We start from the raw sequence: 24,054 nt of genomic DNA, 5'->3' as shown, positions 1-24,054 counted from the left end.
CACAGAAGATCGAGAACGTGGAATTTGAGCTAGGGGACTCTATACTGCCGACGTTTTTGCTCCATTTCAATTTTGACGGTCAGCGTTACAAAAACATTTAGATGACCAATCCTGCTGTCCGATATCGCCTCATAATGGGCTTATTTCGCAAAGGATATTTATATTGTCTATAAATAGTAAGAGCCGCGGAGCCAATGACAGTAATGGTGGAATTACTGTATTTTCGTTTCGTTTCGTTTGTACCTCCATTGTCATGAAGACTTGCCAAAATTCTGTGGACATTGAACAATAAGTAAAGTACAAGGGTTAGGAGCAAAATTCTACCTAGTCCGAACAAAAGCGTAGGTGAATTTGTCCTCGTGGAGAGAGACCGTTAGTCCAGTCTATATCCAATACTCTAAAGCGTTGTATGAGACTTCGGATTATCTGTGTTCGTATAGGCATGATTTTTATCTGTACATTGCTCAGAAAATGGGAAACAAGGGAACCCTATTAGCCTTAGAGGAGGGATGACTTACATATACCGCTATCCCAGAGATGTTTGCTCCCATGAACTTGTTGGCAATCAATTATTTTCTCAAAATCTCTCAGATATATATAGTTATAACAGGCGCATACTTATCCGATGGCATTAGTTTAGCCCTAGACTTGAAGATCAGTCGCTCGAGGGCGCTCTCTACGCCCCCTACAATTAGACGCGGTCTGTAACATTTCTGTTCGGCAACATAATTTTGTTGCTACCAATGAGATTCACCGAGAAGTTTATTGGCAGTTTTGAGGTCTGTGTCACTCGCATGGAGCAAGCGAAGTGCATGATCAAAAATTATCATAGGACTCCGCCTATTTTCTAGTAATGTCAACAACAGGCAGACAAACATTGTAATTACCAGCAGTATTATATCCACGGTGAGGCAACAACTCTGCCAAACAACAATCGTGATTTTACGCACTTTAAATAACTGATGTGAAAAATAGCTGTCCTTGTACGTTACACCGAGGCAGTGAGAAAGTGTTTCGTAGAGCTTAGAATTTTGCTGACCACGGAATAAAGGCAGGCCCTTGAAATTTTCTGTACTGGAGAGGATGTTCTCTTTTTTGTCGGTATCACACCTCAACCTGGGGTGAGCAAATCATAGATGTATAGGAGCTGCCCAAGTCAATTAGCCCCGAGCTCAAGGATATAGCATTTCACCGCAGGGCAAGTAATTGTTGCGCCCTTTCGCCCGACGGGGACTAGCGTAAAGTAGGCGAGTTGGAAAATCAATCAGTATCAAACGAAATAGAGAACGTGGCATGTGTGAGTGTACGTCTTTGCAGCATTCATAAACAAAGACCTTTAAAATTCGTTGTAGTCATCAATGAAATTCTTTGAATAAACAAATTTATTTCGACCATGCTTTGATAAATGAAATGACTTATGCGAATCACGGCCACTCCACAAAACGGACATCCATCTCCTTCGTGTCGCCATAATGTGGCGTACTAGCTATCTGGACTGGCTTTGCCGCTATGACGGATATGACATCAAAATGACTCTTCCATTAGGGGCCGTATATTAAAAATATTGCAATAACGTTTGGTTTTACGTGTAGTTCAGTCACTTGAACTTAAATTCTACATTATTTTATCATTCTTTATTGTTTTCTTTCATCAAAAGTTATGGTTTTGTACACCTTCCTAATATTCACGCACGCACAGTAAGTGAGACTACCCACAAGTCTCCATGATCTGTACACACGGAGATCACTCACTGAACTGAAGCAAATTTCTTCTGTACACAGAACAACTCAGTCCACCTGACAGGTGGTATGATGAGACCATCTTAGTTGCTGAAAACTTTATCTTGAAAATTGTGCAATTTTTAGCACCTCCAAACATCGACTTCTCATTTAATTTACTCTTGAATTTCAAACATAATCAATAATTTTGGAACATAGTTTTAACAAATAATCCTGAACTTAAATTGTAAGTTAAAATTGTTAAGAAACTGATAAAATTAAAAAAAGCCTTTAGCAAAAAATGTCTGAGTGAACAAATCAAGGGGGATTGTGGGTAGCCTCACTTACTGTGGCACGCCTTACATCAAATAGTCTTCTCATCTAGCCTACACATACAGCCATCATCTACATGTACCATCGCACATTGCGATCGCGATCGACACAACATTGAAATACATGCATGTGACGCTATTTTGGGTGTCATTTGTTGGAAATTTCATCTATTTCTGCAATTATTACTTGGATATCGAGGAATAGAATGGTGTTAACGCGTATGGCATTGAAGACACCGAGATATTCGCAACATGGAGTGGGCAACATTCCATTCAGATCACAGGGTATCTATTTTTAGTGGAGTGCATGCATGACCATTCATAGTTCTTGCATGCATACATGGTATGACTGTAAGGTATCTTGTCATACTTTTTTTATTCATAACTTTCGTCACTTCAGTGAATTTAAGCAAAATCTTCATGCAAAGTACAATTGTTTCCTCTCATCTTGCAGTTGGAGAGTAGGCAGTGAAACCATGAACTTCACAAAATTTAACAAGTAAAATTCTATGGTTGAACTAATTCCTACCACATGTGAATGTATGTGAATGTTTATATTTACAATGTTATAATTTGTGATGACCGCAATGGTAATTGATTGACAGTGTTGCCATGACAAGCATACCTATTATGCAGAGAGAGCTTAGTCTAATAAATATTCAATAGCAATCTGCATAAACTTCCCATATCGTAGCGACAAGAAACACCCATAGGAGTGACTAAATTTCTTTCATCTTCCCGTCGCATGTGACAGACCGCGTCCAGTCGTAAGAGGAGGGGAGCGAAGGGAGCGTCCTCCTCGAGCAACGGATCTTTCTGTCTAGTATAGCCCCTCACTTCTATAAATTATTATACCATAAATAAGTGTTATTTTCCCTAAATTCAAAATGAATGCAGCTCTGTAATTTGTATATAACTTAATAGCTTAAACAAACAGTTTGAGAGTTTTGTAAAATGCCGTGATACCTTTTGTATAATTAGTAATTTTTGGATATATCAAATTTAAAAAAGGAGCAAGTTACTTTACCTTACTTAATGTTAATTTATAGCTTTTTGTTTGTTATGACTGATAATTTGTATTATTGAACTCTCTCACAGACGTGTACACGATCGGAAGCCTTAAAACACCTGAACAGTTTATATACCAAACCATTACCTTGAAATTAGATTTTCTACTTGCATTGTCTTCATCTTCGAACTCAGTCTTGTAATACCCGTGCAATTTCCATTGGCGCTCGACACACTAACAGTATAAAAACATTTGTTGAAAGCCAATCCTTGGGTATAAAACGCAGCTTAACTTCAGTGGGTTCATTGTCGAATGACTAACACATGGAAGCAACGTAAGTAACTGCTTTAGAAAACCGGCATAAATCTTTTCCAAGCAGGTAAATATAGCTCTCTGCCACAACAGTACCTTTCGTGAATACTTTGAACATAGCGTTGTGAGCTAAATACTGTCTATTTTACAGTTTCAAGTGAGTTATTGATGGGAAGTTCATTTCTGTTCATGGTCAGTGGCGTCGACAACATAACCATTGACCATTTGAAACTGCCGTCAATTACAAAGTGACGCGCAGAAGGTGCTAATGATCAAACATTGCTGTGTACACCGGAAACCTACGATATCCACAATGCAACATAAAAATCCCAAATAAAGAACATTCAATCGACTTGAGATCGGGCGAATGCATACTGCCGCGATTAAATTACAATTTCTTTTCATATCTTTATGAGCTGTCTTCCAAATTTGATCACAAATATCTAAGTCGAATATTTGCAAGGGGAACCCTACTTGAGCCAACTGCCTAGTCTCGCCGCTGCCACAGCGTACACCGGTTCAACTTTCTGTTAGCCAGTATGTTTCATGTTTATCGATGGCCGCAACACTATCCTGATTTCCAAGAACGTTCTTTTTTATTATAGCAGAATGTATAATAAGACCGTATCACCATTTTACATTCTGCTGTAACATTATCCATGAAGAACACGATTGGAACTAATTTGGGAAAATTGGATAGGAGTAATTATTAGGAAAATGCAACGATATCGAAATTTTTACAGCTGAAATTTTACAAAATGATAGAATAGTGTAAAATTTGAAATATTGTTCTCATCGAACAAAACAACGAAAACTCAATGATAATTGCATACTTCTTTCATCGGATTCATTTTCATGAAAAAAAAGTTCATTTTTGTGTAAATGTACTAAAGAAATGAGACAAAATGCTTAAAATTTCTCTACTTACGACTTTTGAGTCAGGGCACTTTTGAAATGTCCCTGACTTTTTCGTGAATTTAAGGCTTCATAAACATTAAATTGAGTCAGGGCACATTTTAAATGACCCTGACTGACTTAATTGTAAATCAATCGAAAAGCTTCATTTTGGTCGAGGAAAAGTGACAAACTGAGATTATTACTAGTGTTTCAGTAATGAAGAAACTACAGACAAACTCTCATATTTTCATTCAAATATGAATATTGTTCATATGTTTTGAACAATATTGCATTAGATACTATCATGCACTGATTCTTACTCATAACATTTTAACAGCATCGTAAATTTTGAATAAAATTTTAAAGATGGTAAGCAAATATGGTGTAATATTAGACAAATTTCTAAAATTCTTGAGAAATGTTGCCAATCCAATTATCCCAATTTAGTTCCAATCGTGTTGAAGGTAGAAGTCTAAGCATAAGTTTGACCTCCATGCCCACACTATGCAATGAGCTCGCTTCGACCGGGTAGTGTGCGATTGTGGGAACTTAACAATGCCTTACATACTGGCTGAAATATGATGTCAACATTGATTTGCATTCGTTATTCATTGCCTCTTCCGGACCCTGGGATCGCGAACGATGAGTTTTCGACAAAATCAACGAAATATTTCAATGTTGCATTTATATTAAATTGACGAGCTTATATCTATTAAGGTTCGATCTTTCGAGCTCGATGACTCCCGGTAAAGATATGCTGACTCGTATGAGACAAGATCATCGTTTGCCGCTATGGCGGTTTATGAAAAATGCTTCACAAAGTGTATTAGCACCATTCATATCTCTTTAGGGACCGTGGATGAAACATGAACATGGCAAACGCAACTAATTGCGTTCGGCCTCAAACCGCCACCCCAGCCCCACCCCTGAACGAAAGTTTGGAAGTGCGAAAATCCGACCAAGCCTCATTGTGCATCTGCATATCATACAATTGGTAATTACTTTTTACGTCGCTATGAGATTACGCATACGCTACTACCCCATACCCCTCTAAAATCAATCCTTTTCACCCCATACTCGACATTAACGCAGGCAATAGAATGAACTGAATTGGAATTGAAACTGTGTATCCAAAACGAATTTACTTACAGGTGCACTTAATAGAACCACATGTATGCGAGAAGATTGTTGGTGTAGCACTGCCGCCCCAATGCATTGACCTGGTGCACGCTAAATAATGTAGCGCAATATAAACACTTATAGAGAAATGTTGCCATATAATAACTTGTATTGAGATTTTTACGCACTTTAATAGAAATACAGCCAAACCCCTCCCCTAAGTTTGGAAGTTGCATTTACTTTTCGCCTGTTTCAATTATCCGCGGCCCCTTATAGAAGTGTGTCATTGTTCTCTAAGTATCAATCGTGCATTTGAAACTTCAGTAAAAATTGCATTCGTGCATTACATGTTATTTACATGTACGAATATGAGTATGGATAAGTTCTTCATCTCTCGTACTCACTCACGTTGCTCAAGCAAGTTAGTGAAAGGAAGAAATGAAAAACGGTTCGGTGTTAAGGATAATTGCAACGTGAGATATCCGCCCTAACATACCAAAGATATTTCTTATATACTTTGTTTGGAATTTCACTGAATTAATTTGTACATATGTACGCCAGGAAACAGATTTTCATAATACTTAGCTCGGTATACAGACCTGTATCGTAATAATCTCTAAATAATACTTACCGCATAATCATACTGACCTCTACCATTGACATTACATCCTTCATCTATCAAAGACTGAGCCCTCTGAAGATCACCTCGCCCTGCTGCATTAATGAGATCCTGTAATAGCAAACAATAAGTTATACCCTGCTATACACAGATTCCTGTAATGGTAAACAATTAGTTATATGCTGCTAAGCTCAGATTCCGCTCAGATAACTGCATGTAGGATTATAAACAAATATAAATGAATTTAAACACATTTTAGTACCAAGCCCAGGGCTTGTTTACATTTATACAATTTAGTGATTTGTATATCATGACGGTATGCAGAAAATTGTCTGATGCGCAATTAACAGAACTTGTATGTGTCGTACACCATCTTCGTTGTGATTTTTACTCATTCATTGCCAAGGACAGCAGTACGGAGGACAGCAAAGCTGACGTAAAATGGTCATTTGATCACTTCCTTGTGATTTTGAACATTTATTGAACTCATCTAATAACTCAACTAATAACGATTATAGCCTTAACAAGGAAAATACACCTTAGATTATCGTTCATAATTTGTTTCATATAGTGTGATCTACTGTTAGTATAAAATATTGAATTGGTACATTTCTTGATTTCAGAAGTGTTGACGGAAAAACTGAATGTACAACAATGTCAACGACTTAATCTTTGACCCAAAGCTCGTTAAACCATAAGAATGGTCAATGAAAAACACAAGCTTTGCCTTTGTTTCTAGATTTCTTGTCGGCGTGCTGTAAATGGACAATTGTGATTTATTACACAAGTTTGTACGATTAATAAGACGATACTAAGTAATGAACCAAGAAACGGGCAACACTTTGAATTCAAAGTACCATATTGTCATTGCTTACATTATTTTATTGACACGTGTCAAGATGGAGATAGGTAAAGGGTACAACTTGTGCAGCTGTATACCCAGTAGTATTTTTGTAGAGCAGCTTTAAACGTATTTTAACCCTTTGACCAAGGCTCGGAAAAAAATGTCCGTATGACATCTTAAGTCACCAGGGGTCAGGGTGCAAAGGGTTAAATCTATGAGAATACCGATCCGCGAGGACTATGGTTAATAACGTTTCTTACCTTTTGTTACCATACAGAAACATTGTTATTAAATGGTCGTGATTAAATGCAAGCGTGAACGCCATTATCTACAAACGCTGAAAATTTCCACCACGAACTCTGACCTTTTTACGTCCAGGATAGCGATGATCATTCTTGTGAGAAAAGAGCGTGTATGGACCTTGTAATGCACTATACAAAGTTGTTCTTCTTTCTATGGGATTCTAGAAAGCCATGCTAATAAGATTTAGTCATACACGTGAAATAGATACAGCTAAGCTTTCCAGTCTGACAGATTCATTGTATAATGTGATAAGTTTTACCGAGTAACATCGCATACCCGTCAAAACTAGAGTAACGTAGCACAGTTGAATGAACTCTTTACATGTTACATACTACAGACGTAAAATCGTGCGAAACATTTTTAAGTTTGCTAACCTGGGGATCCCTGTATTCGCTGGCAGCCATGGCCATGCCATAGACAATGCCAGGAGATCATCAAACTTCGCTATTGGCATGCACCTTCTTGACGTCCTGGCAGGCTGTCGAAACAAATATGGCGTCACTCAATTGGTCTCGTGACAGAACATACACATATAACGGGTAGATCATTAACTTCTTACCTCCCTATTTCAATACAAACAACAATAAAAACTAAGAAAAATGTAAAACTCAATGTCACATTTGATCACGAAAATACTAATTATATTTCTCTTTCAGTGAGAAAAAAACCCGACAAGGCGCTGCTTTGTAACCGAACGTACATGTACTCATGATCAAGACCAGAATATCTGCAGATGTAAAATATCGCTCAACTGCATATATACATGTAAATGTACGTTCTGTGATATTGAGATTGAATATCATATCAGAGAACGGTGTGTGAACGCTTTTGTCTGCTGCTCTCCCGCCACGAATCGGGTAAAAAGAATCCGTTCCAATAGCTTACAATGCCCCACTCCCAACCTACCTTGACAACTCACCGCAAAACCTCTTTCGATCAAAAATACTGACACATTCTCCATCTCCAAGACTCTCAACACACGCCACAGATTCACTCAATACCGGTGCGCAGGGAATTTTTACGTTGACCGCTAGAAAAACAAATCTATGCTACTCTCTTGTGAAATCGCTCGCCTTTCCATATCGCGGTAACCTAGGCAAGTTGCCCCCCGACCTCAGTACTATGAACCATTTGCATACGAACTTCTAATCTGCCCCCTCTTTCTCTCTCTCTCTCACTTTCTCTCTCTCTCTCTCTCTCTCTCTCTCTCTCTCTCTCTCTCTCTCTCTCTCTCTCTCTCTCTCTCTCTCTCTCTCTCTCTCTTCAATGATGCTTCCTCGAATTTGCTACTGCATTCAAATTTGGGGAAACACATACTCAACTTTTCTCCAACCCATTCTCAATTTACAAAAAAAGTTGGTACGACTTATCACCTTTTCAGATTTCCGTACTCATACTGTCCCCTTTTCCCAGAAACTCAACATTCTTGACATCAACAAGCAATGTAAATTAAATACTTGCTTATTAATTTTTGACTTTGTTCATGATGAGTATATATATATATATATATATATATATATATATATATATATATATATATATATATATATATATATATATATATATATTAATACAACGGCACCAGACTTTAAATCAAATAAGTCAAAATGTCGTTTTAGCGTGACTAATCACGTCCAGGTGATGTGTCATCTTTCAGCTGTTCTAGGCTGTCGTCGGGGAGACTATATCATTTGGCACATTGCTTTTGTTCCTTTCGGCCTATGCACATTTAATATTCAATAAGGTAAACTCTTATAATCGCTTCTTGCATATGAGTTTGACCCAAAGCGCCCTCTTTCGTTAGTTTGATGGAAATGGGGCAGAATAATGGCCATCTTGGTGCTACGGCTTTGCTACAGCTGCAGAGCCTACTTGTCGCATACAAGGGCGTTACATTTAATCTTTCATTTTTTCAAATTTTACTCCTTTAATCGGGTCACTGATGTTACATATAAACAAGATATTTAGTGAATGGCACATTATGACCATCAAGAGTTTATAAACTATAATTTATGCTAGTAACAAAATGTACCAGTCAAGCTCGAGCACGGTAATGAGATCACCCAGCACGGACGGCCGCAGTTGTTTACTGGCTTGTATTAGCCGCACCAGCGTACTTGTGTGCGGGATACAGGATGTAAGAGCAGTAATTTGTAATACTTTCGTAATTTGTGATACTGCAGTAAATTGCAATAAAATTTTGCGGTAATTTTGAATATTGCAGTAAATTGTAATAAACTTTGGAGTAATTTGTAATAATTGAACCAGCGCAATTTGTAATAAACTTTGAAGTAATTTGTAATAACAATCACTGCAGTGATTTGTAATAAAAATTGGAGAAAATTGTAATTTGGCCTTTTTTGATGACCCAATCTCTAATTTGAATGGTGGTACTAGTCGGTGAGAAGACGCCGATTACATATCCTTTTATTTCGAGCAAACATCTTTTCATGTGCTTACTACTAGTACGCGAAAACAGCGAAAATAACACTCATAAACGAAACAGCACTGCTAAATAAATGTCAGTACGACGGGTGTCTACTAAAAGAAGTGTACGGCCGCATACAACATAGCCCTTCTCTCACCGTATAGTGCTGCTGTTTTCCACTTGCGCTGTATACGACTTTACCGAGAAGATTGGGTAACACAAACTGCCAGTCTGGCTTCTCGATAAAGTCGTCGACAGCGCAAGTGGAAAAAGCACTATACAGTGAGAGAGGGGCTACGTTGTGTGCGGCCTGGCTCTGCATTGCAGGGTTGTGTGTTGCCGGCGTTATAATATACGGCTGTGATGGTAGGCCGTATAACGCCGGTAACACACAGCCCTCCCATGCAGAGCTATGTGATGTGTACACTTCTTAGTACACACCCGTCGTACTAACAAATATTGAGCAGTGCTGTTTCATTTATGAGTGTTTTTTATTTCGCTGGACACTGGAAACTAACACCGACCGCACAAAAGCTCCATGGATGTACGGCTACCCTGTATCCCGCACACGAGTACGCGGGTGCGGCTAATGAAAGCCGGCAAACATGTGCGGCCGTCCGTGCTGGGTGATCTCAAAACAAGTGTTTTAGAATATGATATATCAAGAATCACGACATCAGAAGGGGTAGATGCACTTTGTCACCGATCAAGTTCAGCTATACTTCATCATTTATGCCATATAGATAATCCAACGCGAGAGACCTCACAAAGTTCGATTCTGAAAAGAATGTATAAAGTGAATAAATGACAGCTGATCCTTGTCAACAACCAACAAACGATGTCGGGTCGCTAGAATTGAGGCTTTAGGTCAATACATACACATTTAAGCATCGGATAACGAAACAAAGAAGAGCTGCAATTATTCATGCGCCTTCTATTGAAACCAGTAACAAAACAGGTCACTTAGTGTGACCCTAGTCTGGGACATGTATTCAAAGATCGGTGGCTTCACTGAACCGTTCAGTGTTTTATGTCTACTGTGCCATTTTAAAATAAAATCCCTTAGCTGTCAGTGTCCCCAAGACTCCATTATAATGGAATTTACTAAATGAAATATTTGGATTACAGCTAATGCAATCTCTTTTATTTGCCACGTTTTCATCGGGCGTCTTTCTAAATAGAGTTTCAAAATACTGCGAACGTAATTTCACAAAAGACACAAACACACACTGACAGACTTTTATGCGTAATCTGTGTGACAATGCAAATAGACTCAAACTCGAAGTTGAAGGTCCTATTCGGTGGTTTCGAAGGTCACAGCAAACATGCTGGGCTGTCGTTATACGCTAAGATATTAGAAGATCCCTACCTTGTTGTAATGTAGGACTCAGATATGTAAAACATAGGTCAAAGTTCACCATTGGATCTTTTTTAAAAACAAACTTTAAGTGCGTTGTACTTACATTGTTTCGAACATTCTGAACTCACAGGTAAACCAACTCTATCGACATGACAATGCTAAGATCAAAGAAACACACTGATTTCCAAAGTAAAGCATACACTATGAACACACGCTGGGAAAATTCAGTGCAAATAGAGAGAGCAGTTTTTTATCAACATACCAAAGGTGTATTAGTGTTACGAGATTATTGATAAATGGAATATGAGGTCGCGTTAAACTTAACATTACGTACAGGTGCATGTGCACAATTATGACATAATCCGCAACATTTGTCTAGAACGATTTTAATAAGGAAATAGAATGACCACTCACCTGCAATGTCCTTCTTCTGGGCAGTTAAACACGCATGCGTTGAGTCTTTTACTTTCAAAACAAGCAAAGACACGTGATGATGGCGAAGCGTAGCCATGGCCTGCAGGCCCTCACCGTCACCACTGACTACTAAATCAACAAAGTGAAATTTCGTTAGGGATAGTCCAAAAAATATTTGTTTCTCTGGTATTTGTTGATCTCTACAGCGCGCCGATACTAGATTGGCAAGACTATGCTTACATGTGGACAGCTATTTTTATGAAATGCTATTTCAGCTAAAATGCGCTAACGGTAATCGCAAATGTATTTAGAAGTCTGACAACTCACAGCCGATCACCAACCAGGGGACATGACATGCGTAAGCTTGGTCTTGGCATGGATTGAGGACTGACTCGTCTGCAAAGGAAAATTGAAATTGATTATTTATCTGGGTTTTTTTTATTTGCTTTTATATCTCAAAAATAAGTCCAATTAGTTCAAAACCCAAATAAAAAAAGGGATGACCTAACATGACCCCAATGTGAGCCATGTGTTTACTTGTACACTGGTTTTATTTTTGAACTTTACGACTCAATCTTAATTCTTAACAGTAGAGTTATAAATTTTCGGTGTTTACACCGTGCTGGCTGTGCACAACGACGGAAAAGCATTCAGCGTAAGATAACATTCACCCCTTTGATTTTGAATAATGAATACCAGATATCAGCAATCAACAATTCACATTCCATTGAGAACTCGAACAAAGGGATGACCTAACATGACCCTAATGTGAGCCATGTGATTACTTGTACACTGATTTTATTTTTGAACTTTACGACTCAATCTTAATTCTTAACAGTAGAGTTATAAATTTTCGGTGTTTACATGAACGTCTTTCATCATTGTGGGCTGGCTGTGCACAAACACTACTAAGACCATTGAGGCATGTCGGTCATGCATAGAGAACCGACGCTGTGCACATTTTGTATCGTCTACGTCCTGTCAAGCCATATTCTATGAAAAGGTGAATAACGTGAAACTGGTATCATCGTACCAGGTTCCCGTAAGCTGTATTATGACTATGAGAAAATCAAACGTTGATCCCTGATGATAGACGATGTTATAGGGATTGTAAACAGCAACGCCCTATGGTCTTTTAAAGTAGTTGACCTCAACTGACCACAAACAATAACTGCTGGGTTGTTTCAGACGTGTATTGAATTTTACCTCACAGGTATACACCTACGCACTGAATAGCGACGACGTCACAGGTATACACCTACGCACTGAATAGCGAAATAGAAGAGACTTGTGAAAACCATTCTATTGAAAGCGCAAACAAAGCTGGTCACTTAACATGACCCCAACCAGTGTGTGACATGCATTCAATGGTCGACGTCTACCCTGGTTGAATTGTATGAACACGAATGGAAATATTTGGGATAACTGGATTTTTATATTTTGAAAATTTCTCACAAGTGTTAGGTGCAAGATAGTTGAATGTTGCAATAATACAAATTACTCATAAAAAAACAAGTGTGTAATGTAAAAAAGAAAAGCAGATGAGATTACATTTGTAGAATAAATCGACATTACTTCTCCATTTAATTATCCAAAAATAGTTCCAATCGTGTTTATGACGTTTGTCCTGAAATCTGTACTTATAAAACTGTACAAAACAGAATTTTAACTTGTTGTTCGCCTTAATTTAACACTATGGGAACTTATTCTATATATCTCAGTGGCCCAATGTTAGATGATGTCTGTGTGTTTGAGAACTCAAGCAAGAAACACAACTCTCGACCGACGTGAAGGGATTCAGCCTTAGGCAAAATTTGAATTTAAGTTTAAACTCACTTTCCTAATCTTTGAGTAACGAATACCACAAAACAATTCACATTCCATTGAAAACTGGAACAATGGGGTGATCTAGCATGACCCTAAAATGAGGCATGTGTTTACTTGTTCACTGATTTTATATATGATCGTTTCGACTCAATCTCTATACATTTTACAGATGAAAGTTTACTAATTTACATAATTCGGTACTTATTGCGAATTTTCAATATTTCACATGAACGTCTTTCATAATTGTAGGCTGGCTTTGCACGTACACCACTAAGCTCAATAATGACATGTCGATCATGCATAGAGAACTGTCGTTGTGTGCACTTTGTCTCGTCTACGTCCTGTCATGCCATCTTGTATGAAGAGGTGAATGAGGAGAAACTGGTATCATCGTACCAGGTTCCCGTGAGCTGTAGTATGACTATTAGGAAATTAAACGTTGATCCCTGATGAGAAAGATAATATGTGTTTTTTTTAAAGCAACACTCTATGGTTTCTTAAAATAGTTGACCTCTGACATGTGACCAACTGGGTTGTTTCAGACTGTATTGAATTCGACCTCACAAGTGTAAACCTACGCACTGAATAGCGACCTCACAGGTATACACACACGCACTGAATAGCAACGAAACCATTCTATTGAAAGCTCAAACAAAGCCGGTCACTTAACATGACCCAAACCAGTGTGTGACATGCATTCAATGTTCGACGTCTACCCTGGTTGCATTGTATGTCTTTTGTCTTCAAATCTGTACTTTTAAAACTGTACAAAACAGAATATTAACGTATTGTTTGATTAAATTTTACAAAATATAAATTGCTAATATGACAGTACAAAATCATTATACATTCTGAATTTCGTCTGACATTAATATGCCGATATGCTGGAGGCACGTTGTCGATAAATTATTAATAGCATGCAAGCAAATCGCATTTGATGGGCAAATGCCTGACAATTTCTCAAGATACAAACATTACAAAGTAGTAGAAATGAATTAAAAACAGCATAAGACTACGAATTTTCAACAGAAAAGAAATAATATATTTTTTGTATATTTTATTTCATTTATTTACATTTTTGCAATCAGATTCCATACAAATACATACAGGTTGAATTCTTACAATTAAAAAAATACACAATTTAAATGGTGCACATTAAAATTGCTCTGTTAAGAGTCATAAAAAAGACACAAAAAGTGGTTCTAAAAGCGCAAACATATCAAAAGGAAAGCTGTCTTTGATAAGTTTCAAGAGCGTAGGGGATGAAACTATTCGTAAACATTTGTGTAAGACACCTAGGAGTAGCGCATTGTTTGGAGTGACGAGTCTTTCTGATGGAGACTGGGTTGATTTAGTAGTTCAAAATTTATGGAAAAGAGAATGACATAACTTTTCTCTTCTCTGATGCATGTGTTGCATTTAGTTGTAATATATTCTTGGTATGACTTCCCTGGATATATGATTCGAAATGCTCTCTTTGTAACTGTTAGTTTTCAAAAAATTAAGTAAATAGCAATCTCCCGGGGCACGGGTCATAATGCAATTTATGCCAGACGCCGGGCCCGGAGCTCGGAATTCGAAGACCGAAGATTACATGCATGTTGCAACACTGATGGCGCCCTTGTAATACAACAACGCGACCAGATTTTGCTTGTATCTGATGAAGTGCTTGTGTCCCTGTGTATTTCCTGGAGTGTTGGCTTTTCTTTCAAAGTTTCTAATTTTATATTTTTGTCGCAGGCTATGAAAATATAGATGTATCAACTTTTCTTGCTAAAATTTAGGCAAATACGTAAGTACGTACTACCAGCATTGATGTAATAGGAGCAACGTTGAGTGATAGCTACAGTACTGTTGTCGGTTTAGGATTATTTCAAACTTTTGGAGTATGCATTTGACGAGCATTGTGCCATAGTTACTCAGACAAACAACAAACAAAAACGATATGAAGTTTGATAAGACGGTGGATGTTATTTAATCTTGCACCTGTCAGTCAACCCGTTTCCGAATCACTGCGTAGAGTAGAACCCGCCTCGGGGGACAGATAGTCGGACTCTCAAAATTTTGCAATTCTTTTCTAATCTACCACTTGTGAGGGCTCAATAATAATATTTAATAACATCGAATGTCTTATCAAACTACATGTCGTTTCTGATCTATCACTTGTAGGGGCTCATTTTAAAGCTGGAGAAATAAAGCTGGAGAAATAAAACCTTTCTCTTTCTCAGTTTTTTTTTAAATCCAAAATTTAGTTTTTCCCATAGAGATTACACGGGAATAGCCATGCTGAATTTCAAATATCGCGAAATGTTGGGTTATTTGTTTCGCTTGTTCCAAAATTTGCATGGTGACCCCGGATTTTTATTGTTGATAATGGTAAAAGAACTAATTGTTAAAAGTTTCATTCTGGAAAGTTTGAGCAAAAATTTAAGTCTTTCACTTTCGAGGCGCATACTACCTTAAACACTGATTTCATTCACTTCCAAAGTGTTGCCAATTTCATTACCCCATTTCTCTTGAATCGGTCAATGTTTATTAAAGAATAGCAAATGGCTAGCATTCCATTTACAGGACCTTTCAGAACGATAGCCATGTTCCTGGATATTTCCATAGAAAGGTGTAAAAGTATGTACACCACTAATGGGTAACTTTTTATAGAAAAAAATCGCTTAAAAAGGGCAATTTTATATGTAGTAAACTAAGCATGGGTTGATAATCATACAAAAATCCAAGACCTTAGCAATTCCTTTACATGCAGCAGATCAAAGGTGCAAATTCCCCAGTTTTTAAAACATATTCGTTACAATGGGTCATATTTTTGAATATATATTGGTAGATGTTTTCACTCGGGCGACACACCAACGTATGGAAATATCAGGAATACACTCAGGGCCTTGCCTCGCTCTTGGATACATCAATACAATTTCAAAAGATGAACATATCATTATGGACCAGAGTAACTGCTGTGCTTCGATGACGACGATCAGATGAAACCAGCCAAGGAATTAATGAGGCATTGATAAATATCGACTAAAAGAACAATATGTGTCCCTGCAGTAGTGTCATATCAGTGTTTTCTAGATTGGAGATTGTAGGTCGCAGTAAGATTTCAACCCATCGCGTTACAAAATGCAGCCATACGCTTTGGCAATTGGAATCTTATTATATGAGGTTATCACGAAAATACCGCAAAGGATGTACGAGGAATTGGCGCAGCGTATCGCCCGACGCGAAGCGGAGAGCGATGCGCGGCGCCATCGTCCGAGTGCATCCTTTGCGTTATTTTCGTGATAAACTTATTATTATACATCTTACATTCCTGACAGCGGCATCGAATTTTCAGATTAGTGACCGATTTCTTGATATGTCAACAATTTTCCTTCCAATTTTATCGCGCCAATATGGAACGCTATATCGGACGCACTTCTTATAATTTCTCAAGTTACATCGTATAGAGAGAAATTTTGTTTTGGTGTATTGTGAGGGCGCTGTGATGGTATATCACGTGTGTTGGATTGATAGGAAAAGTGTGGTTATATTCAGTCTACGCTCTGCCAGGGTCAGACACGCACCTGAAGTTTTTTGTACGACATAACTTTCACCTTCGCTGGCACATTTCCCTATTTTGTGACTTAAACATGACTGAATCGGAAACCAGACTGCCTGCTGATGCTACTAACAACTCTTCACTGGATTTCCATCAAATAATCAAGTCAAACAACAACCATTTGCTGACCTCCATCAATCAACTAGTGACGGACAAGATGCAGTTGATGAAGCGGGAAATACAAGAATCTCAGGAGGCCGCGAACAGGGAACAGATGACCGAAATCAAGAGAGTTAAATACTCAGAAGAGCCAAGGTTTAAAAGAAAAGCTAACGAAGACCAATTTAAGCACAACATGAAAGTAAGAGACTGTCTAGAAGATGCCAAATCCAATATCGATTTGAAGAAACACGATGACGCCAAACAGAAGCTAGACGAAGGAATTGAAACCATTGATCAACGTCAAAAACTGTGAATAAAGTTGACCTGGCTGGCAGCGTATCAACACACTGTAATAATGTTGTGTGTGTGTGTTGGTATATAAAGCCCGGAGATGAAACAAAACTTCAAGTTTTGGAGTGTGTGCGCTACACACGTACATACGGTACAGAGCGCGCGAGACATGTTCTGGCACTCGTCCGATGGGTCCCTTTAAGGTAGTATGTACCTCGAAAGTGAAAGACTTAAACTTTTGCTCAAACTTTCCTTAAAGGATCTTTCAGCCATTCTCTTTCAAAATCAAGATTAAAAATAGGGGGTCACCGTGCAAATTTTGGTACTAGAGAAATAAATCATCCACAATTTACCGATATTTGAAATTCAAAATGGCCGCCGTCCCTGCGTTAACTCTATAGAGAAAAAATAATATTTTAGATTTTCGAAAAACTAAGACGGTGAAAGTTTTCTTACGCCAAGAGCTTTAAAATGAACCCCAACAAGTGGTATATCAGAAAAGACTTGAAAAGGTTTGAGAGTCCGAATATTTGTCCTGAGGCGCGTTCTACCTTAAACCGTTCAACAGCATGAACAGTGAACGCGCAGATACAGCCGTAGGGGAAGATTCGCCTGGAAACCGTTCGTGCTACGGAACGGGCGTTCTGTATGGCTTTGTTAGCGTACGCAAAATTCTATTGTCCTCGATGGTAGATGTATAATAATTATTTTTATTTTCAGCAGCCGTACAGGTAAACTGAAAGGCAATGAGTTTAGTTTGCCGTTTCCGTTTATTTTGATTATATCCAAGGTCCGACAGTCCATCACAAAAAGCAAGTGTTCTCTCTCTCTCTCTCTCTCTCTCTCTCTCTCTCTGTCTGTCTGTCTGTCTCTCTCTCTCTCTCTCTCTCTCTCTCTCTCTCTCTCTCTCTCTCAAATTACTTCAAGTACAAAGTACTAATATTATGAGGTTATTATATATAATCCCATGGTATTTTTCTCTGTTTGACGTCATCGTATACGAGTGTTTTTCGCGGAGCCGTACAACTTCGAGCCGAAGGCGAGAAGTTGTGCGGCTCCGCGAAAAACACGAGTATACGATGACGTCAAACAGAGAAAAATACCATGGGATTATATATTTATCACATGAACAGTCTTCTTATTTTCTTTTGACGTAGATGGATCAAAATTATCGTAACAAATTGCATGAATTTCGTCGCGATTTGTGTTTTACTTACGCGGATTACTTTCATTTAAAGAGTAAAGCGGCCCGTCACCCAGGAGATACTTTCATTCATAAATCCCATCAAGCTGAAATTTGCTACATGAAATAGTATCTCCACCAACCAGACATACGGATTCGGTCACGTGAACCTGTCAATCATTGTCTCGCACTGTACCGATGCCAAGGCAAGTCGGCCATCGTAGTCTTTGGGCCCAACTCTAAAAAAGGCTCTAGAAATTGAATTTCGTTCAAAGGATCTTTTACCTACAAGATGTCAGCTGAAAATGATTGTTCATAATACACTGATTTTAAAAAGTGAATTTTCAAGAAAAAGTAAGCTTCAGGAATTAGAATTTTTGACCAAAATTGAGGTTTTCTCCATATTTTGGTGAAAATGAAGAAATCTGCATTGTTATATTGTAAATTAATTTCACTGAAATATTTCTCAGCGGTATCATGAAAAAAGTTCGCAAAAGTACTTAAATGGACAAAAAATTGATTAAAATCGCTGATTTTGACCAAAAATTGCGTTTTTTACCCCAAAATCAGACACCTGTACAGAAGCATTGTTTGTGGCTTAATAACCACTTTTTGTTCCTGTAGTCTAAGTAAGAGATGTATAGTAAGTTTAATTAAATGTGAAATCTCAGACTTTTTACCAAAATTGATGTTTTTTCACCCAAATTCAGGTTTCCCATATTTTTTGGTTTTATTAAAAAATCTGCATCCTTATATTGTAAATTAAGTTTAATGAAGTATTTTTCCATGTTGTTGAAATATATGCACTGAGAACTGCTTTAATGGTCAAAATATTCTTAAAACTAACTCTTTTTGACCAAAAATTGCCTTTTTTACCCCAAACCCAGACATCTGTGTAGAAGCATTCTCTGTGGCAAAATAGCCAACATTTCATTTATGTTGTCTCAGTTTAAGTAAGAATTGATGTCTATCTATCAACTTAAATGTGAAATCACAGACTTTTTACCAATATTGACGTTTTTTGCATTTTCACATAAATAAAGTTCTTCGTTGTTGTCATGACAGCGTTGCACATGTGCAGAAACTGGTACAGTAGAAATTATAATGAGGCGTTTTCTCACAGACATATCACGCAAGGCATAAATTGTGTTTAATTTTTTATTCTTAAAGATCTCATCAAAGGTAATTAATACAGACAGATTGTGATGAGACTGTAATGAACTGCTTTTTTAATTTCTTTTTGAATTTTGTGTAACATATTTTTAAGTTGTTGAATACAGCTTGGTATGTTTTAAACAACAACGGTGATTTCATTCACATTGCAGGTATACAGAATGTTAGTTTATTCAGGATCACTGTCAATGTCTGAACAGTTTTCATCACTTTCATCTTCTACACATTCATTTTGCTCCTTTGTATTTGTGTTTGTACAGGAAACACACTAACACAACTCACTGCACAGCAATTCCACTTCTCTACACGAACATCTTGAAGAGCATCCAGACTTTTGTTACTTTGGACTTTGGTTTCTTAGCAAGGTCTGTAAAAGTCTTCCCCTTTATCAATGTCATTTTGTCAAACAAATCCTTTGATCCCTGTGCCAAACGCTCCATTTCAAATTGCAGGTAGGCCTCTTCACCTCTGGTATATGCATTGAGAAAATCTGATGTGATTTCTTGTCCAGCAAGTGTACCTGCTGTAAGGTGAACAAGCTGGTCATCACTATCACCATTAAATGGGGACCCCATCGACAACAATGTTGACATCACTTCTTGCACATCCAACTCATCTCTCTTCATCCTTTGCATCTCAAGGTAATATATAACAGTGAGTATCAACACCTGTCCAGTGATGTCAGCACTGAATGGCATTGTATCTCGTGTATTTTCCCTTCCGTGACTGACAGTTTCTTCACTGAAGCAACAAGTGGCAGTTATGATGATCACAGTGCAACTCACCTGGATTCGTCTGACATGAATAGTAGTTCATTTGAATATTTAACGGATTCTGCTTTTGCACCTGTGAGGCAGAAAGGGTTGAAGATCGCCCATCTGAATATCAGAGGGGTCAGAGGAAAGAATGGCTGCAAGGTCGACGAACTGCGTCATCATATGAAATCACAACCTTATGACGTACTTACACTTTCCGAGACTTTTCTCTGTAGTTCTATATCTACATCCGAGGTAGACCTACCGGGTTATATTACATATAGGAGAGATCGACCGACAAATGGTGGAGGTTTGCTTACTTATGTTTCCAAATCTTTACGGTCTGTTCGAAGGCATGACTTAGAGTCGGAGGAGGTTGAATGTTTATGGATTCAACTCGATATCCATAGATCAAGACCTTGTCTGATTGGAAATTTCTACCGTCCTCCTTCAGCAGATAATGTTTACTTTGATAACCTTGAACAATGCATCTCATCAGCCAGTGATGACAACAAAATAACATATATTCTTGGTGATTTTAATATCAATCTGAAGGAAAAGAAGTTGACTGGCCTCGCTAAGCGCTTTACTTCATTATGCAAAGTAAATCATCTTCGTAATTTGGTCTATGACTTTACTCGTGTGACCGAAACTTCAGAGACCCTTATCGACTTAATCCTTTGTAATGACCAATCACAAGTAGCCACAGCTAAAGTTCGATCGACTGGCCTTAGTGATCATCGGCTAGTATATATTGTTCGTAAAGTGAAAAAACACGGACACCTCCAATACAAGTTAAAGGCAGATCTTTTAAAAACTTTGACCCTGTCAAATTTGGAAACGACCTTAGGAATATTCCGTGGCACACTATTGAAATTTATGACGACCCAAATGATGCCTGGAAGATGTGGAAGGACTTGTTTATACCAATTTGTGATTTACATGCACCGCTTAAGACAGTTACCCTGAGAGGTGAACACACCCCATGGATAACTAACGAATATATTGCTCTTGCACATGAACGTGACAAGCTGAAACATCGCGCTGAAAAGCATAAAGATGCAGATACTTGGGCTAAATTCAAGAAGGTTCGAAATCATGTGAATAACCTTAGAGTGAAACTCAAACAAGAATACTTACATCACGAATTGAACAATGTAATAATGACTCTAAACGACTGTGGCAAACTCTGAAAAAGTTGATTCCAACTAGATCTAATGATGATATCTTGGAGTTGAAGGTGAACGATCAGAATATTTCAGATAGGAAGTCAATGGCTAATGCTTTCAATATATTTTTTACAACAATAGGGTCTAAATTAGCTACGAAATTTCGCAATCCTATGGCAGAATGTACAATTAATTGTAATAGTCGCTTTGAATTTCAACCGATAAGTTCTGATTTCGTTGAAAACCAACTATCAAAGTTACATATTGCTAAGGCCACTGGTATTGATACTATCAGTGCCAGGTTACTTAAGTTTGCTGCTCCTCATATTTCATCATCTTTGGCTTACATTTTTAATCTTTCTTTAGTGACGGGTATGGTGCCAACAGAATGGAAAAAAGCTAGGGTTGTACCAGTGTTGGAAACTGGTCAAAATATTTGCCCGACATCAGGACTGGTAACTTTCAAAACTTGCCTGTCCTGCCAGAAAGTTGCCTGTCCTGAATTTTTGACAAATCCATTCATTCAAAAAACACAAAACCATTATGTACTTTAAACTGTAAACAACTTTATTTTCAACATGAGTATTAACTATGATCTTACAAACAAACTGTTCTGAATTCCACTGTTTGGAATGAATTCTAATCCGGATTTGAATACAAAATTTCTACAATAACAATGCTGATAACACTCTGATTAATTAATTAGTTAATTCAAATACACTTTGCCCATATAGCTCAATGAGTTAAAAGATTTCACGATAGCGGTTTTAACAACGGGGAAACATTTTTTTAATTTGTCTCCATTTTATGCCACGTACTTTACCGTATAAAACCAAGATGCAACCTGTCATCGAATTGGTACTACAATCAACCAAACTGAAAAAATTGCTGAGCAATACAGAAAACATCATCTGGCAAAGAAAATCAAAAACTGACAGAGCTGCCATATAAGTAATCAAAGTTGGCGGCATGAATTAAATAAACCAATAGGCCTACTCTCCTCAGACCAAACCGATTTCAAAGGCCGTTTACAGCAAATATTGTTAACGAAACCATGAAACCTGGAAATGGCTAAACACAGAGAAACAAGATTTATTTCTCGAAGTAGCCCTTCACAACATGCTTTTCAAACACCGGAAAGCAGGCACCAATATCGACCCAAAAGCTATCACAAAGTCCACGAAAAATTGACACAAAACTAAAAGTTCGGATAATCGATTTAAATGCCTAAAACAAACTAATCATTGACAGATTAGTACAACATTTACTGTTAACATAACGAGCACTAGCAACGCTCAAAATATGCCCTAAAACAAAAATCCTTATAAGCGTCCAGAAACTCCGGTCGATGCTGGGTCATGTTAAATATAATATGACACCACACACCGGATCGCTCACTATAGAGTCAGTCAACAGTGGCTAACTCTCTCAATAACGAATCTGGTTTCTCCTCCTGGAGGACGAAGATGACTTCATCACACAACCAAACGGATGGGATACAAAACAAGAGAGCGACTGATGAAGGAACCCCATTTTTGGTTCCGAAACACCGTTAAGACGAATCACTCAATCAACAAACCGGTTTACCGGGGACCCAAATCACATGACTAGGGTCAAGCCACTATCGATTCACCGGTGTCTCGCCATGTATTCCACACAAAATAAATGCAATGATCCTTTTATTCACCATATCGTAATACTAAACAATCTTGGTAGAGCCGATGTGTGGAGTTGCCCTCATTTTCCTTTATATCCTTTATATCTTTATATCTTTCCTTTATATCTTTATATTTATAGCACTGGCTGATATCCCGCAAATCTCGCTTTAGTGTGACATTTACTAGACTAAGTATGAGCGACTTCCTGTTTACCCGTGTTTACATGTCTCGGTTGCATTGCATTCCGGCGTCACACAGTTGCAGAGTTTCAGTAGCATAAGCGCGTCGAAGTCCGACATATTGGTATACTACATTTCGTTGAAAACAACATCTAGAAGGAGCTGATCATGATCGATGAGATTACTTGGTATGCCGTATGGGCTACTATCGAGAGCCCGACACACGGATGTGGAAGTACAATTTTTCTCCCGTCCAACTGAAAAGTTACCCGTCTCGGACGGAGGACGGGCGTAGTTTCCAACGCTGGTTGTACCATTGTTTAAAGAGGGCGATAGAGCTGAGGTGGGTAATTATCGTCCTATATCAGTTCTGCCAGTTGTTTCGAAAGTTTGGAGAGAGCAGTTCATGATCAATTGTATAGTTATCTTAATATGAATAATATCCTGAACAAATGTCAATCAGGTTTTAGACCAGGCTATTCAACAGCTACTACCCTCACTCACGTTACTGACAAGCTCCTTTGTAACATGGACAAGGGAAATTTAACAGGAGTAATCTTTCTGGACTTAAAGAAAGCATTTGATACGGTTGATCATGGACTGCTCCTCCTCAAACTGCACAAGTATGGCATCCAGGATTCCGCTCTTGAATGGTTTCATGCTTACCTATCAAACCGCTCACAAGTTGTTCAACTTAATTCAACTGTTTCCGATAGCATGGATATTTCTTATGGGGTCCCGCAGGGATCCATCCT

General features: G+C 38.0%; 1 protein-coding gene across 1 annotated transcript in view; it reads right to left on the bottom strand.

Moving 5' to 3' along the window:
- The window catches only part of LOC139124992 (death-associated protein kinase 1-like), a 353,067-nt gene extending 341,590 nt beyond the window's left edge, over positions 1-11,477 (bottom strand). Inside the window, exons 1-3 of the mRNA XM_070691106.1 lie at positions 11,356-11,477; positions 7,528-7,716; positions 6,019-6,117 (exon numbers count right to left, since the gene is read on the bottom strand). Coding sequence (XP_070547207.1) covers positions 6,019-6,117; positions 7,528-7,563 — 135 coding nt within the window. The 5' untranslated portion in view covers positions 7,564-7,716; positions 11,356-11,477. The remainder of the gene's footprint in view (positions 1-6,018; positions 6,118-7,527; positions 7,717-11,355) is intronic.
- Between the last annotated feature and the right edge of the window lie 12,577 nt (positions 11,478-24,054).

The sequence above is a fragment of the Ptychodera flava genome, assembly GCF_041260155.1.
Source record: "Ptychodera flava strain L36383 chromosome 23 unlocalized genomic scaffold, AS_Pfla_20210202 Scaffold_24__1_contigs__length_23054250_pilon, whole genome shotgun sequence".
In the NCBI taxonomy this organism is placed as follows: domain Eukaryota; kingdom Metazoa; phylum Hemichordata; class Enteropneusta; family Ptychoderidae; genus Ptychodera; species Ptychodera flava.
This window is presented reverse-complemented; position numbering and strand designations above follow the sequence as displayed.